The sequence below is a fragment of the Emys orbicularis genome, chromosome 6 (assembly GCF_028017835.1).
Source record: "Emys orbicularis isolate rEmyOrb1 chromosome 6, rEmyOrb1.hap1, whole genome shotgun sequence".
Taxonomy (NCBI): Eukaryota; Metazoa; Chordata; order Testudines; family Emydidae; genus Emys; species Emys orbicularis.
The window spans coordinates 49001017-49019427 of NC_088688.1; the positions used below are offsets into that span (position 1 = coordinate 49001017).

An 18411-nucleotide genomic window follows, 5' to 3' on the forward strand; every position below is an offset into this window, starting at 1 on the left:
AGTTGATTTTTAGAAATTGATTTTACACAGTCGATTGCGTATGTCCACACTAAGCGAATTAAGTCGGCGGAGTGAGTCCTCACTACCACGGCTAGCATTGACTTACGGAGCGGTGCACGGTGGGTAGCTATCCCACAGTTCCCGCAGTCTCTGCCGCCCATTGGAATTCTGGGTTAAGCTCCCAATGCCTGATGGGGCAAAAACATTGTCCTGGGTGGTTTTGGGTACATGTCGTCAGTTGCCCCTCCCTCCATGAAAGCAACGGCAGACAATCGTTTTGCACCTTTTTTCCCTGGGTTACCCGTGCAGACGCCATACCATGGCAAGCATGGAGCCCGCTCAGCTCACCGTCATCGCTGCTGTTGTGGGCAAGTCTACTGTGGAGGCTACTGTGATCCAAGTAGCCAATGCAATCACTGACGTTCTGTTATCAAGGGTACTGACTCTGGGAAATGTGCGGGCCTTTTTAGATTTTAGGTACATCATATTCCTGTCCTTTGTCGCTGGTGAAGAAGTCTTGCAGCTGTACATTCCAGTCCAGTCGGCACTGTAACACCCCATAGCACTTCTGTGGTTGACACATATAACAGCTCCAGGGCTCTTGCTCTTTTGCCTTGGCCGAGATATCTTACCCTACCCGGACCTCCAAGCATTCGACACAGAAGCACCTGCAGCAGCTGGCATTGCTACACAGCAGCAGCTCCTTGCCTTCACAGCAGATGGTGCAGTAGGACTGCTAACCGTCATCATCCACCGCTTCTGCTGCAACTCTGCTCTCCTGCTCCCCAGCGATGAGCTCGGGGGATCTGTACTGGTCCTCCTGGGTGCTGCTGGCAGCAGACAGTGCAGTAGAACTGGTAACTGTCCTTGTCGGACATGTAGTGTGGCCGGGGGTTCTGGGAACGTCTTCCCTGCCCAGCTCCTAGCAACCTCCAGGGCATGGTGTACGGCTCCATCACTTCCCCTGCAACTCTGCTCTCCTGCTCCCCAGCGACGAGCTCGGGGGATCCGTTCATGAAGCCTGGACAGTAGTAAGGAGCAGTTCAACTATAGGCTGGGCAAGTGCAGAATGGTGGTAGAATGTGCCTTTGGACGTTTAAAAGCTCACTGGTGCTGTTCGTCAGACCTCAGTGCAACCAACATTCCCATTGTTATTGCTGCTTGCTGTGTGCTCCATAATATCTGTGAGAGTAAGGGGGAGACGTTTATGGCGGAGTGGGAGGTTGAGGCAAATCGCCTGGCGTCCGATTTTGAGCAGCCAGACACCAGGGCGATTAGAAGAGCACAGCAAGACGCGCTGCGCAGAGAGGCTTTGAAAACCAGTTTCATGACTGGCCAGGCTTCGGTGTGACAGTTGTGTGCGTTTCTCCTTGATGCAAACCCGCCCCTTTTGTTGATTTTAATTCCCTGTAAGCCAACCACCCTCCTCCCTTCGAAATAAAGTAACTATTGTTTTGAAACTATGCATTCATTCTTAATTAAAAAAAAAAAAAGAGAACGGACAAGGTAGCCTGGGTGGGATGGGGGAGGAGGGAAGGACAAGGCCACATTGCTTATTGTAGCCACACAAAAAATCGAACTGTTTGAATGACAGCCTTCTGTTGCTTGGCCATCCTCTGGAGTGGAGTGGCTGGGCCGGAGCCTCCCCCACCGCATTCTTGGGCATCTGGGTGAGGAGACTATGGAAATGGGGAGGAGGGTAGGCAGTTATATAGTGGATGCAGTGGGGGTCTATGCTCTTGTTGGCTTTCCTGCAACTCCAACAGATGCTTCATCATGTCCGTTTGCTACCCCATTAGCCTCAGCATCGCGTCCTGCCTCCGCTCTTCGCGCTCACTTAATTCTTTCCTGGCCTCTGCCACTGAATGCTTCCATGCATTAAGCTGTGCCCTATCAGTGCGGGAGGACTGCATGAGCTCAGAAAACATGTCATCGTGAGTGCGTTTTTTCCACCTTCTAATCTGCAATAACTTCAGGGACGGAGATGATAGGGGGAGCGTAGAAACATTCTACGCTCTACGATTCTGGGGGGACTGCATGGTCACCTGTGCTGCTGAGTTCGCCAAGCTGACCAAACAGGTAATGAAATTTAAAAGTTCCTGGGGCTTTTCCTATGTACCTGGCTAGTGCATCAGAGTTCAAAGTGCTGTCCAGAGTGGTCACAATGGAGCACTCTGGGATAGCTCCTGGAGGCCAATATCGTCGAATTGCGTCCGCACTACCCCAAATTCGACCCAGCAAAGTCGATTTTAGAGCTACTCCCCTCGCCGGGGAGGAGTACAGAAGTTGATTTTAAGAGCCCTTTAGGTCGACAGAACGGGGTTGGTTATGGGGACGCATTCATTTTTAAATTGACCTAACGCAGCTAAATTCAACCTAACCCCATAGCGTAGACCAGGCCTCAGAAACCTACTTAGGAGCTTTTAGGAGGCTCAGCTATAGGGTGACCAGATGTCCTGATTTCATAGGGACAGTCCCAATTTTTGGGTCTTTTTCTTATATAGGCTGCTATTACACCCCACCCCCGTCCCGATTTTTCACACTTGCTGTCTGGTCACCCTACTCAGATAGGAAGACTGTTCACCATCAAATTAGGCCTGAATAAAGACTGGGAGTGGCTGGGTCACTACAAAAAATAATTTCCCCTCTATTGATATTCACCCCTTCTTGTCAACTGTTGAGAATGGCCATATCCACCCTAATTGAATTGGCCTTGTTAGCACTGATGCCCCACTTGGTAAGGCAACTCCCACCTTTTCATGTGCTGTATATTTATACCTGCTTACTGTATTTTCTACTCCATGCATCTGATGAAGTGGGTTATAGCCCACAAAAGCTTATGCCCAAATAAATTTGTTAGTCTCTAAGGTCCACAAGGATTCCTCATTGTTTTTTCAAGGGAATGAGATTCCTGGTTTGAGAACAAGCTAATTTAACAATTGAGTAATATGGAATCTGAGATTAGTTTGAGTAATAAACCATAGTTAAGGTAAAAATATAATTCTATTGGCACAAAATTCAAGGAGGGTTAATAACTACAGAACTTGGGTAACCCCATTCACACAAGAAAGCTAAATGGAATCAAAATGGCTACTTTACAAGAAAGTAGATGAAAGGAAGGCACAACATATGTTGGCAACAATTTTACATATGTCTGGTTGTACATAAAATTTTCATCTACTTGCCCTGTCAACATTTTTTAAACTGTACAGAATTTTTGTCTAAAAAGGCTTGGGGGTTTTTGCTTATAAGCACACAGCAAATATTTATGAATTCAATTTTTTTCAAAAGAAAATTCCTTGTCTCATTCCAAAATAAAATTTTATTTTCCTATGCTTCTAGAAACTTCACATGCCAAACACTTTGAAATGTACGGGTTATAATTATCTCATACTTAAAGGGATATGCCAACTTGAATTTTTTTAAAATGCACTTTCTGATAGAACATCCTTTAATTCCTCATATTGATAAAACAATTCCCTTGAAAAAAGTGGTTAAAGGTTATTCTGCTCTTCTCTTGTTGCTTATAAGGGTCTTTTCAGAAAGAGAGAAACTAAGGCCCTGATCCTGCAAATACTTAGGCACACACACCTTTACTCACGTGTGTAGAACCATTGACTTATGTGGAACTACTCTAGTGAGTAAAGTTACTCAGGTGCTTAACGATTTGTAGGACAAAGGTGTCTAACTACCTATGCAGAGCATACAATGAAACACACAAAGTACTGTCAAATGCACAAAATAAACAAAACAAAATCTTTCCCCCACTAACTTCTTTCAGTTACAGTAATCCTAGGTGTGTTACTTGCATCTAAAAGAGGAACACATTTTTCAGGGGAAAAGATCCTTTTCAAGTTAATGGTGTCCCTTTAAACATCACTTGTAAAATTATTTCTTGTCACAAACATTAGCTAAATATTTATCTCCACAATTACGCTGTTCCATTTTCATTTAGGACTGAATGCTCCAGGTTTGAAATCTACTTACACAGATTCTGCATCTTTTTCTTTCTTAATTATTCCTGATAAACCAAATGCCTTTCTTTTCCTTGGTTTGATCCCTACAGAACAAATGTTTATCATTAGAAGACCACCAAGATGAATTTATATTTAACAATATAGATAATACATTTATGAACACAATTCTCTGTATAACATTTATGTCCATCTTCAATGCTTTATTTTCAATACATGGGTTTTTTGAATGGCTCAGTTTTTTTTGATTCCCTCTCCCCAGTAATTTGGGGGAGAGGGTATGTAAGATTTACAGTTGATTTGATAGATACTGCTCAATGAATCCATAATCTTATATTATTTACACCAATGCAAGACGGTGGACATTTCAGAGAGAATGGGTAAAACTGACAATACAGCATTAAATGTCATGAAGATTCCTCTACAAAAAAAAAAAAGCTTTATAAAATAAGAAGACACACCACTGAGTCTTATTGTAGTTTTCTATATTGAATTAATAAAGGATCACAAGCATGGAATGGGCAATACCACAAACCATCTAGTCTATTCAACTGCCAAAACCCTAATAACTAGTCCAGGAGGAAAACCAGTGTAACTTCCATGGTAAACCTGGAACTAAATTAGTGGAGTCAAAAGATTTGCAGCATGCTTACAACAAAAAGAGGGAACTGAATAAAAACTATTCCAAAGGTTAAAGTCCTTTGTATCATAACAATAAATATATTCTGCATAGTAAAACGGACTTTGAATTGTACATGATACAAGCATGATTACTACAAGTTTTATTTTATAATGATCTTATGTGTCAAAATTAGTTTCAATCAGACACCATATCAGACTCATTGCCATGTCTACTCCTCTCCTGGATTTATGCTGAAGCAAATCTGACTACTATTTCCGCAGATCTGAAAATATGGGACTGACTATATGCCTCCACGAACAGCTAGGTAGGATGCAAAACTATGCCTTTTATTCCAGTCTTCTCAAATATCCTCTTAATTGAAGCAAGCTGTGTTTTTAGGAAGGCAGTTTTATAATCTGGATATCTGGAACAGTAAGTCAACGACTGTTCTGCCAGTTTGAAAACAACGTTACAAAATGACAATGTTCCCCACATTAGGTGCATGGATTCAGCAGAGGGATTTCCCCAGTCTTGGAAATTTTCTGGCTGAGAAAACTAGAGTTCTTTTAATCAGGAAGCTACAATTCAGCCAATTATAAAATAAAAAGGATGCAGACTGATGGAATCCCTCCCCTCTGAAGAAATAATAATTCTTCAGTGTATGATCTGATATTCATTTTCCTTCTAGTCTATTTCAGAAAGCACTCTCTTTCTTGTCCCTTATCAAACTAAAAACCATTACTATTGTGGTGTGAGACTATAGTTCTCAAAATGGTGCTTCTCTGATCAATTGTCCTTCCATTGTAGTTTTGGCAACTTACTTTAACACTTGTTAAGTTTTCCAATCATTTGAGGTCCAATATTCTAGAAACAGAGGGCCAGATCAGGGATCACAACCAAATGGTTATGGATGAAAGTACAGCTGTTTATGAGAAACATTTTGATCCCTTGGCAATCGTACAGTAAGACTGTAAAATAGTGGTATTGGATGTTTTCTTGAATGTCAGTTTAAAAAAATAATGCATTACTCAATAATATCCATTACTTATTAGCCTTTCAAATGATTTAAAAGTAGAGTAACCAGTTTTATTTAATATCAAGTATTAGGGGGTAGCCGTGTTAGTCTGTATCCACAAAAACAACAAGGAGTCCGGTGGCACCTTAAAGACTTACAGATTTATTTGTGCATAAGCTTTCATGGGTAAAAAACCTCACTTCTTCAGATGCATCTTTAGTCTTTAAGTTGCCACCGGATTCCTTGTAGTTTTATTTAATGTGTTGAATACCCTTCATAACCTGGTTCCATTTTTTAATTTACACACACGTCATTTAAAAAAATATCTATCTATATACATATACCTTAAGCAGACATTTAAGAAATTATGCAACAACTTCACTGCAGGAACTCACCTTCAACTGCACTAGCTGTGTTGCATTCTTCAAATTCGATAAGGCCTTAAAGGAAGAACATTGAAAATTAATATTAATCTAACTTAGCTATTAGTTTTAATTTTAAAAGACATTTTCTGAGGTGTTTTGAAAGTGGCATCTTTTTCTTCCAAACAGACTGGACAGTTTAGTTTGCAGTGTTGTTGTAGCTGTGTTGGTCTCAGGGTACTAGAGAGACAAGGTAGGTGAGATAATGATGCTACCTAACTCTGGATAGTCTTGTTAAGACCCAGTTTACATCTCAGACACCCCTAGCTGCATTGTGATCAGTTAAGTTGCACAATCATACACATATAATGATGAACATATAATTAAATAATTAACATGATAGTAAGGTTTCAAATTTGAATATTCAGATATCAGGGCAACAATATTACATGGTCAAGATCCATACAGAATGTGTGTGACTACCAATAAGAATATTGCAAGTACAATTTAATGTATGTTACATTCAAAGTAGCTAAGTTAACACTGTGTTTAGGACACCTAACCTTTTTCATTGACTGTATATTCAAATTTGCAAGCATATTATGTTCTATTAATATTAAGTTTTTAATGTTTTTTAATGAGAAAAGAGAAATGCAAAGAAAAGTCAAAATGGGAAAGACAGACATGGCTCCAGCACTAGTGGCATACAAATCTGTTTTAATCAAGTTTATTCTTCTCTATTTTTCCCAGTTTATTTTGTGCATTTGACAGCTCCTTGTTTGTAGTTAGCTCTCCTGTTTACCCAGAAGAGTCAATTATTTTGACGGCAAATAGTTTTGTTTGGGTTTATACTGCAAGAGCAGAGAGAAAAATATTTTTAAAAATAGAGAAAAGATTGTAAAAATGACAAAAATACCAGAAGGCATCAGGACAGGTGCAATACTTAAATTACCTGTAACTCATTGTTTGAAACAGAGTATAGATTTCAAGTGGTCAGTATCGTTTTAACACTGGTGTTCACTGTCCTGGACACTACACTTTAGACACTGAGGGTATATATACGCTGCAATGTAAGCCTGTGCTTGAGGCTACCCTCCTTGCATCCAACACTGCTAACCAGGGCTCAGACCCCAGGTCCCAGGACCCTACAGGGCTGAAAGGTCCAAGCTCTAATTAAGCCAGGACCCAGGACCTATTGCTTTACAAGGTAGACAAAGTCCGGCATGACTTGGGTCCTGGGAGTCTGCCAGAAGTATCCCACAATTCCATGGACAACTTCCTTATTCCTCTCTATCCTAACAGTGTGCCACCCATTGTATTGAAAATGGAAGCCGCCCTCACCACCTTTGCAAACTGCAGCAGCTCAGGTCAGCGTTAATCCATTCTCTTCTGATCACTGATCTGCAAGCACACTATCAGAGAGCCTCTTGGGTTTACAATGGAGAATGAACTGATCAAGACTTTCGCAAAGCGAAGTGCAAAGTGAAGTGCTTCCTGGTCAAGTGCAGGGCAGGAAGTAAAGCTTTCCCACAGTGCACCACAGTCCCTAGAGATAAAGTGGCCACATTTCAGGGAAGGGACGGGCACATGCTAGGGATTCTGGGATTTGGTTACTTTGACTTGGGTCTGCACACTTTGGCGTGGATGCCAGAGCCCTAGGTTTGAGCACAGTTTCGAAAAGTTTTAACACAGCGTTAAAATACAATGTAGATGCTCAAGCCCCCAGGGTTCCCCAAAATGGGTCAGCTGGTGCAATTTCCATTAACCCTTGGCTTATACTGCAGTGTAGACATGCCCTAAGTTCTTTGGGGGCAGGGACTGTCCCTTCTGTGTGTTTGTACAGTGCCTATTATAATGGGCCCAACCTCTGTATGTGTCTACGAACACACACATGATATTTATATTATGTGTAAAGTAGCAAAAGTATTGTTTTCAAATCCCATACTCAAACCAAATAACTTTTTTTCTTCAGACTTTAAAATAAATTACCACTTTTAGGTAGAGATCCAAGCCTGGAGAAACTCAATTACAGTCACTGAAAACAGGGCGTTGGAATGGAAACATTTATACAATCTTAAATACAGAAGTTGTTCCCATTCTCGCTATAAAAAGGCTTTCATAATAAGCAATACTTTGAGACTGCCTTTTTGTGGTATTTTGAGTTTTACTGTGTTAGAAATACAAGAAAGTTGTGCATCTTTCAGAATGTTCTGATCTAGATTAGAAAAAATGCAAAAAAGACTAGTGGTGCTTAAGAGCATTTTTTATCTGTTTTGACTGGTACTCATTACAAAATGAATGAGTCATTATTAAATGAGGACAAGAAGGGGGTGGGGCTAGGGGCCCCACAGGGTCTGCACAGGAGCTAGTGGGGTGACAGCATTGAGCTAGGGTCTGCATGGGGGAGGCTCCCCAACTATCCCCGCAAAAAACCTGTTCCATACTTCTCCCACCCACACCCAACATTTACTCTCCAGGTTCATTCCCAGGCTCCTTCCCTCTCCTTGAGCTCCTCCATTACTCCCTGACTCCCCCAAAACTTTGCACTGCTTCTGAGGGGTGCGAGAATTACATTTCTGTATTGTAGTTTAAATGAATTATTACTCAAAGCTCTGTATTAATATGCCTAGTAGGGAATCTATTGGTAAAAAAAAAAAAAAAAAAAAAAAAATCCTGAATCTTGTTTGTTGTCCATATTGTTACAGTCATACTTGCTGACAGGTATTTTGAAATAAATTACCAAAATTGAAACGGTCATGATTATATTTTGATACATAAAATATGCAGATTTTGCAGAATTTAAAATTTTTTGGCACAGAATTCCCCCAGGAGTAAGACAGACATGCTGCAAGTTTCAGGGTTTTTTAAAGCATTATAATATAGAAAATTATACTGTAATTAGAGAAGATATCACACTTCAACACTTTAAGAATTCATTAACAATCCATCACGGTTTCTATATTTTGTCCATCCCAATTACCACCATCTGCCTTTGAAAATTATTTCACAGTCTAATACATCTGATATTTCAATAGACAAACATCTATTCTACTCCTGTTTTGGGTATCTTGAGGAGGACTACTTATTATACTAGAATGTACCAAAGTGTATATAGTGCACAAATGGATGCAAGAATAGATACTACTGCTGGAGTACAGCCGGAGGGGTTACAAAAGGATGAAAAACTGAGACCAGATCATCATCCACCAAAACAGATCGCTATCTCCTAGGCAACCAGAGACAGTAGAAGGTGTTATGCATGAACACTGCTATACAACAGCTTAACATCAATGAGAAATCCAGAAGCACACCTAAATTGTGTACTGGACTAATTGTGTTTGTGCATCTTCAGCCAATAGAGTCTGCACTGTGACTACAAAAACCTCAAAGTGCTTTCCTCTGTCAACCAACATAACCTTCCTCTTTTTTAGGTTCTGCTTCAACCAGACATTCTTCATTCGTGAGCTGATCTCATCTAAGCACGTGGCCAGCTCGATGGCAGTGATTTTGTCATATGTTGCGTAGGCTAGGAAGAGCTGCGAGTCATTTGCATGCACTGGCACGGGAGTCCATATTGTTTCACCTGTTCTTGTAAAGGCGGTATGGAGATGTTGATGTAAATGTGTTCACCTGCTCACCATGAAGCAGACAGAAGTCCATATCAACAACTCCACAATATCCAAGGACTGAATAGAGGACAAAGGAAGAAGCTTACATAGGGTCACCACAGAAGGCTGAAGTAGTCTCAATATAAATATACTTCCGTTTAGAAGGTGAACTGAGATCCTAGCTGCACAAACTCCATTGCTTATAGAACCCAATGGTGCACAGGCTAACGCCAATGACCCTGGGAGCCAACGATCTAACAGTGAATATGCATTATCCACTACAGCATCCAAAGGAGAAAAAGTGATTGTTTCTAGGTACAGGATGTAATATTGGTTCTGAGAGGGCTAAACCATCTCCTGAAGCAGATTGGCTAGCCAAAGTCTTCAGAATCAGTGCCATAATTGGGCCCAGATCCCTGCTTGGAATCTCTAGGTGCTACTGCAGTACAAATGAATAGGAACATAAGTTCACTGTATAATAACTGAAGAACTGAAATCTCTTCCTTTCTGGCTCCCTTAAGATAAGGAAACGTAATTCATGTCAATGAGGAGGAACCCTATTCCCCAAGGAACATGAAATGTGAAATGGCAAAAACATGTTCTCTCATTTATATAATCTAAACCAATGTGAAAATGAAAGTGGCCAAAATAGAATGTTTGGTAAATGTTTTAAGTGGTTTTTTTTTTTTTTTGGCGCAACACCAAATGTTAGGAAAATTAACTGCAGACACTCTCTCTCATTTTTGAATACTGATATCTCTATCAATTATAAACATACTTTTTTCCAAAATAGACATGTGATTATTCCTCTATGGACTTATGATTTGGCCAGTTCCAGGTTCTAAAATGAAGCTCTTTGAGAGTTATTTCCACACACCAAAAAATCTGTAATTTGCATTTATTTTGGGCTTATTCTGATAACTAACAGTTGAACTAAATTTCACACTTTACAAAAAGTCCCTGAATAATCTCTCAGTCAGATCAAGCATGGATAGTTTCAGGCTGCAGTCAATGGTTTTACCGAAAAGGGTGAGGGGGGGGGGGGAAGCTTGAATTGAACCCTTCGTAACCCTTGAACTGAACCCTTCTTAACCCTTGAATTGAACCCTTCTTAACTACAGAAGTGCTGCAAACAGTCTATTATTATATGACAAATACACATTAAATTCATGAACATAATGTATTTAACAATTAAGTCACAAAATGTAAAAGCTACATAACTAGGAGAAATTTAAACTCACCCACATTGCACATACTGTTATGTAGTATTTTAAATTACAGGGGAGTCGCATCTTACGTGGGGGTTAGGTTCTGAAGTCAGCGCATAAGGCGAAAATCGCATATAGTCAAACACTCATTGAGTGGAATGGTGGGCGGAATCGCCCGTACTACAGGTACAGTATTTAAATTGTTATTTTTCTCTTTTTGTTTTGCCGAGCGCGTATAGTTAAAAGCGCCTATGATGCGACTCCACTGTATTAATTAAGCTGTTAAATGTTTATATTTATTTTTTATATTCATTATAGGTGAGTTATTTTATTAGGAAACAGTTACTTACATTTCTTGAATTTTTTAAAATTTACAATAGTAACATTGTATTAATTATTCTGTTTCATTAAAAAAAATACAAAGATACTAATCGCTACTAACCAGTGCGCTAAATTTCTGCAATTGCTCAAAGTAAAAAATATATATATACACATATAATTCTGGAATGTAATTGTAATATAAGTGCACACTCACCTAATTAATAAACACTACATGTCTAAAATACTCCATAATGATGTAGCCTGTAAACTAAACAGAAATGATGTACCACAAATAGCCTAAAGTATATTGGAAATTGCTTACGTCTTTCTTTCTAAATACAAATCAGGAGCCTATTACCCAATGAATGCTATCAACATAGATCATTTCAATTTTTTAAAAAAGTCTACTGAAGAAGTTATCACATAGGTCTATTCTAGCTGAGAAGCACGTAGATAATACCATGATGCACACTGTGGAAAAAAGAGTAACAAGGATAGAAAATTTCAGCCAGGCTAAAATAATAATAATTAATAAATATATAGGATTTAAAAAAGCAGAATGAGTTGTTTTTGTAGTTGAAAAATTACAAATGATTTTCCATCAACAAAAATTTTTTTGAGGCCACGCCTAGAAAGTTTCAGGTCAAAAGTAAGATATTTGAGAAAATTATGAGCCATTCAAAATAGGTTTATCATGAAAGTCCATATATAATTTAATGAGAATATTTCAAAAGACACATGCAGGGAAAATTATCACATTTACAATAAGCTGAACTATAGCTCACCACTCTCTCTAACCTTCAAAGCAGAAGGATGAGAAATGTAAAGTTTCAGTGGCCAACCCTGCCATAGGATATGCATCCTAATTATTTTGATATCAGTGGGAGTTTGGATGCATATCCTGTGACAAGGAGAGGGCCTCAAAATATGTAAGCTCTTGAAATTGTGTATAAATTATCCCATCCGCACTTAATCAGAAAACATTTTCAAGATAGGGTAATGAAAGCTTCTAGGTATACATTCCAGAAGAATTCCAGATAGGGGACAGCGTGCGAGGCAGATACAGATGTGGGAGTGTGACAGACCCAGACCAGTGGGGTACAGGAGTCTGGTAGAGGGCAAATATACTGGTCACTGGATGAGTAGTTTTCTGTTCCCTGAGTGACCAGAGCAGGGGCTGTACTAGAGTAATCAGGAACCTGCTAGAACCAGTTAAGGCAGGCAGGCTAATTAGGACACCTGGAGCCAATTAAGAAGAAGCTGCTAGAATCAATTAAGGCAGGCTAATAAGGGCACCTGGGTTTTAAAAAGGAGCTCACTTCAGTTTGTGGTGCAAGTGTGAGGAGCTGAGAGTGAGAGGGTGTGCTGCTGGAGGACTGAGGAGCACAAGCGTTATCAGACACCAGGAGGAAGGTCCTGTGGTGAGAATAAAGAAGGTGTTTGGAGGAGGCCATGGGGAAGTAGCCCAGGGAGTTGTAGCTGTCATGCAGCTATTACAGGAGGCACTATAGACAGCTGTAGTCCACAGGGCCCTGGGCTGGAACCCGGAGTAGAGGGCGGGCCCGGGTTCCCCCCAAACCTCCCAATTGACCTGGACTGTGGGTTCTTCCAGAGGGGAAGGTCTCTGGGCTGTTCCCCAACCCACATGGTGAATCTCTGAGGCAAGAAAATCCGCCAATAAGCGCAGGACCCACCAAGATAGAGGAGGAACTTTGTCACAGGGAGAAACAAGCTAATAGGTGTATAAGGCTAGACTAGAGGCATTGATAGCATGGAAAAGACAGGAGCAATACATCAATTAGGCTAGAGCAAATAAGCAGGGAGTGGCTGAGTTGTAAAGGACAAGAAGCTTGAACTTGATACAATGGAAAAGGGGAAGTCAGTAGGATGACTGAAGGGATAGGATAACGTGATCAGAACAATGGACAAATTCTGTTGAAATTAACCAAATACTACTTGAAATAAATTACTACTTGTAATAAATAAATTAATAAGCCACAGTAAGTGGCTTCAACTCATGACATCACTCCTAGAATATCAGAGTATCTACTGCCTGTCCTCTAGCTAGAAAAGGTGTGTGAATGCATGGAGTTTTGTGACACTTCAAAAGGATAGAGAAGGCTGGCCAAAGATACTGCAATATTAATCTCACTCCAAAACTGCCAGGTCAGCTCTGTTCTTTGAAACAATAATGCTCAATAGTGGTATATAAATCTGCAACTGCTATGATGTATGTATAATTTACTTTTTGATTGCTGAATGGAAAAGGAAATAAATGATGTCAATAAAATTCTTTGTCCCTTGTCTAGTGGATACTAGGAATATTTTAAAGAGGATGCATTTCATCTCTGAGGAAGATGAACAGGCACAAGGGGTTTTAAATGACAACAATCTTACACTTGCTACCTAATTAATCTACGAAGCGGCACTAATGGCCTTGAAGACATTTATGTCTCTTGTCAGCCAGGTTGAACAGGGTGCTACAACAAGTCACGAGTATATGCTGTGGGGGAGAGGCTAAGACAACAATTTTGGCTAAGACCTCAACTATCGGTTAGTGGGACAGAATCACTTAGACTAAAAAAAAAAAAAAACACCCCAAAAATAAAACACACACACAAGGTAATTCTTTAACAAATAAAAGAGGCAAATAATCATTCAAAAACTAATTCAATATTGCTGGCAAAGAAAACATATAATTATATTGTACATTCAAAAATAGCCTTTGAGATCTCTTGTAAGTATACTTTAGACTGGGAAATCCCAACAAGCTAAAAAATTAATCAAAATTGAATAGTCACATTACTTTTTCTACTTAAAATTATCTATTCTTTTATGAACTGCATTTCACTTCATTGCAAAAAAATTAGCTTTACGTCACAATCAGTTTATATATACATTAATATGCACAAGCATTTTTAAAATTTTCATCAACCTAAAACTTATAAAATTGAAAAAGAAAAAATTGCAAAGCTACTTGTAGTTACCAATGTGATAAGACAATATCCTTGTTTTTGAGAAAACAAGTTTTTTTTTTTATTTGACATGAAATCATGCATGAAAGGAGGACAATTTTTTAAAAACTGCATATGCCTCTCATGCCGCTTCAAATGGCAGAGCTTTGCGTGCCTGGCTCAGTGCCAGTTGACAGCTCAGCTGGATATCAATGCACATTCTGACCCCCCTTGCAGTGTGTCACTTCTGAATTGTTTTCACAGTAGAAAGTTTATTCAACCTCTCTCTTGAATGCAGTGGACCGACCATCATTCTGCAATTTAATCATAGCAGGACAAGTTATTTTTCTGACAGCACTAAAGCCAGAGAGCAATTCCTAATGAACAGCTTGATACAAGTGGAATTTCGACTGTTTTAGCCTCAATTAATTCTGCTGTCAAAACAAATGACTGCTCTTGGTGCTTCGATGTTAAGCTGGATCACAAAGGTCAATTTTGTGTGTACACAAACACATAAGCAATCTTTTGCTTGCTATCATCTGATGCTATTTCATGTTTATTATCAATAAAAAATTCAAAGTTTTCAAACAGAGACACCAGAAATGCAAAATAAATTTGTCTACAGTAGCATTTTTAACACAACATTCCATTTTAACTGCCTGTCTGATGAAAAATGAAAGATAAATCTGTTTCCACATTTGTAAATAAACGGATAGTGAAGGAATCATTTTCAGTTCTAGAACAACTAGTTTTAGAACGACCAATTACTAAAAGTTTATTTTCAGAAATGATCAACTGAAGTGTAAAGGTGAACAGGAGTTACTTATCTGTAAGAAAATGTATTTAGAATACAGTATTTACCCTGCCTGGGCCAACTGGCCTTAAGCAACTACTTTCTCGCTAAATATATTAAATCAAATTAAAATATATATTTTACTCTATAGCCGATGCACTTCATCTCTGAAAATGAATGGACGTATAATAAAAGATATATAATTAACTGAAAGACAAAAGAAACATTACAACAAATACAGCAGGAAAAACTTTGAAAATTAATACTGCTATAACATTTTATAAGAAAATGTTTCAAAAAGTGTAAATAAAGGATTTTTGTGGGTGTTTTATCAAACGAATAAAAGAAAGATGTAACCAGGGCCTGTCCTCATGATCCAACAGAAAGCACTGTGGAACACACAACTGCCTCATTTAGATTCTTATGTGGTTCCCAACATACTACTACAATCACACATTGTCATGCCCCCATGCTTATAGACTCAGCCAACTTTCTCACTGAGGCTGAAAGACTATATGGAATTTCTCTTTTTGTCCATGTTGAACGAAGAAAAATGTCACATTATTGGGACAAGGAGCCCCCTCATTCCAAGAAGGGACAGGGGGCAGTAATGGAGCATAAAGTTATTATAATTAATAGTAATAATTTATACAGCATTATTTTCCAGAAGACTCCTAGCATTTCTCTTCCCTTTTACAGATGAAGAAATCAATATACAAGGATGTTGTACCTTACACACTTTCACTGTACAAGTCAGTCTCAGGGCTGGGATTAGGATGCAGGAGTTAGTCCCCTTAAATTAGTTTAGAACTTAGTAAACTGTTCATTATCAGTGAAGATCAAGAAACCACAAATCTCTTGTAACGTTACTCCACTAAACCCAAAGGAGGCAACTGACTAGATTCATTCAGTTAAAATGAAAATATGTTATTTCTCATTCGGTCTCCAAAGAACCACATAAGAAATTTTTCAGTAAAAACACTTGACCACTACTTCAAAAATATACTAGGATATCTACCCTAACAAAGATAGACTTGGAAAGATGAAGAATTCACTCTTTCAACATTTGACCTGATTATGCCAGCCTAGACAATGAAAACTTCAACAGTAACTTATGAAAAAAAAGATATATAGAACAAAAAGATTATAGATTGCATCACGTATGACCCACCTGCTGAAGGCTGCATCTGCAGAGGCTGCCATTGAAAGCCTGTAATGGAATACTTTATTCCAAATACATTTACTTACAGATAAGTAATGCACATTTAGCGTGACATACTGTGGAATAATGTTGATAGCTTATCCTCTCTGTATGGTATGACTGCTTTCTTAATACAGTCTTTAACCTAAAACAACAAAGTCTAAGGAGGCTGTTAAGAATTCATAGGGGCCTGTTCCTAAAAAGGATGAATAGGTGACCTGTTTTTAATTTCCTGAATCCTCTGCAAAGATATCTCTCTCTCTCTATATATATATAAAGCTCTCTGTTTGTAGAGTGTAGGATGGTACTTTCTTGCTCTGTTGTACCTTGGAGGAAACGTCTGATCTAATTGGAAAGATGATTTCACTTCGGGGGGAGGGATAGCTCAGTGGTTTGAGCATTGGCCTGCTAAACCCAGGGTTGTAAGCTCAATCCTTGAGGGGGCCATTTAGGGATCTGGGGCAAAAATCTGTCTGGGGATTGGGTCCTGCTTTGAGCAGGGGGTTGGGACTAGATGACCTCCTGAGGTGCCTTCCAACCCTGATATTCTATGATTCTATGAAAGAAACAAGATACTGACTTAACCACTACTATTTTGTCCTGATGGAATAAACAGGTATAGATCTATGTATGACAACTCCCACAAATGATTAGACAAAAGAACACTAAAAAGTCATCTGAAGAGTGAAAAATTCCAATACATTTATTCTCTGCAGTTCAGAGGGAGCATGTGAGCCATTTTAGCAAAAAACTTACAGTATCTAAGACGGATGGGAGAGCCTCTAGTTTACTTCTGAACAAAACAAAACAAATCTCACCACTTTCAGAAGGAAATCTATGCTCTACCGTGCCTATTTAGGGTCAAACAGCTGCTATTTGGAGCCTGAGGGAATAAAAACTTGGGCTTTTATTATGCCTGTCATTTGAGCCAAAGGACGTTATGAAAAATATGTCCAAAAATTATGTTTTCTGTCCTTGTATCAGGCCCTGAAGATGTCTTAATGTGTCAACATTAGGCAGGTGCGCAAGTATTTAAGTCACCGGTTGCAATATAAGCCAATTCTTCACATGAACCCTCTAAGAGCCAGATTCACAATAGTGATCAAACCAGATTTTCCCTGATGAACTGGGCTCTGGAATCAGGAAATAATATATGAAGATAAAGGCAAGCTACTGAATCTCCAGGAACTAAGTCATAGAGTTTAAGGCCAGAAGGGACCTCTAGCTTATTTAGTCTTACCTCCTGTACATCAAGGCTATTGACATCACCCAGACACCTACACACTAAACCCACCCACACACTAAACCCAACAACCAGAACAAGACCAAAATATTATAGCTCTCTGGAGATTAAACTATTGTGTGGCACAGGCAGAGAACAGGAGGGACCAAGATGCACCAATGCCTGTGGCCCCTGCAATAGCAGGGAATTGATTAAGTGATATATACACAGATGATCCCAGCAAGCGACCCACGCCTCATGCTTCAGAGTGAGGTGAAAAATACCCAAGATAACAAGCCTTCCTGGGCCAATTAAGGGCTACCAGAAATCCTCTAGAACTTTACAAACTTCTGAAAGACTTTACCAGTCAGGGGAAGGAGAGCAGTTAAGTTCAATTTCTAATGGTTAAGGAAGTATTTATTCCCAGGGATAATAGGTCCAGGAACCAAAGGAGAACCCATATTTACTATCATGTTTAATCAGAAGGTATTGAGGTCCACCTGAAGAGTTCATTATTTGTGGCTAGTCACTTCAATGTCCCTTGGTATGTCTTTCTTAAAGAAAAATAAACCCACAAACAAGATGAGTTCACTAGCCCATTGAGGTCTACATGCATACTATTTAACACTAGACATCCTTGAATTTTAAAAGTGGGCTAAAATGTTTCCAGTATTAAATATTTCAGAACCTCTTATATGTTCTTTTAGAAACTCAAATGTCCCAAGAGATTTTGGTGCAGATGGAGGCTATTTTCAGAAAAAAAAATCAGCAACTGACCCATCTCAACCTTAATTATAGAATTTAGACAATAAAATGAACATATAGCTACATTTTTAAAAGCTAGGAACCTGCAGTTATGAAGTTATAGTTGGTGAATATATATGTGCCTTAGACACAAAGAAGACAAGACAAAAAGTTGAGTACATGAAACTAAAGTGGGTGGATCAATAGGTAATTATCTTACAAGAACACTTGTTTTTAAATACTGTATATAAAACAGGAGGGAATTCTTGCTTGATGCAATTTATGTAATATTTAATCAGCATAAAAGCTTTTTCAATTGTTCATACACAGAAATAAGTTAACTTCATAGCATCAAGTGGCAGGGAACGGGGATACCTAAATGTTTGC

The 18411-nt window shown here is 39.0% G+C and overlaps 1 protein-coding gene across 1 annotated transcript in view; it reads right to left on the reverse strand.

The window, feature by feature from the left end:
• The window catches only part of FCHO2 (FCH and mu domain containing endocytic adaptor 2), a 207857-nt gene that overhangs the window by 83594 nt on the left and 105852 nt on the right, over nucleotides 1-18411 (reverse strand). Inside the window, exons 10-11 of the mRNA XM_065405887.1 lie at nucleotides 6007-6051; nucleotides 3988-4060 (exon numbers count right to left, since the gene is read on the reverse strand). Coding sequence (XP_065261959.1) covers nucleotides 3988-4060; nucleotides 6007-6051 — 118 coding nt within the window. The remainder of the gene's footprint in view (nucleotides 1-3987; nucleotides 4061-6006; nucleotides 6052-18411) is intronic.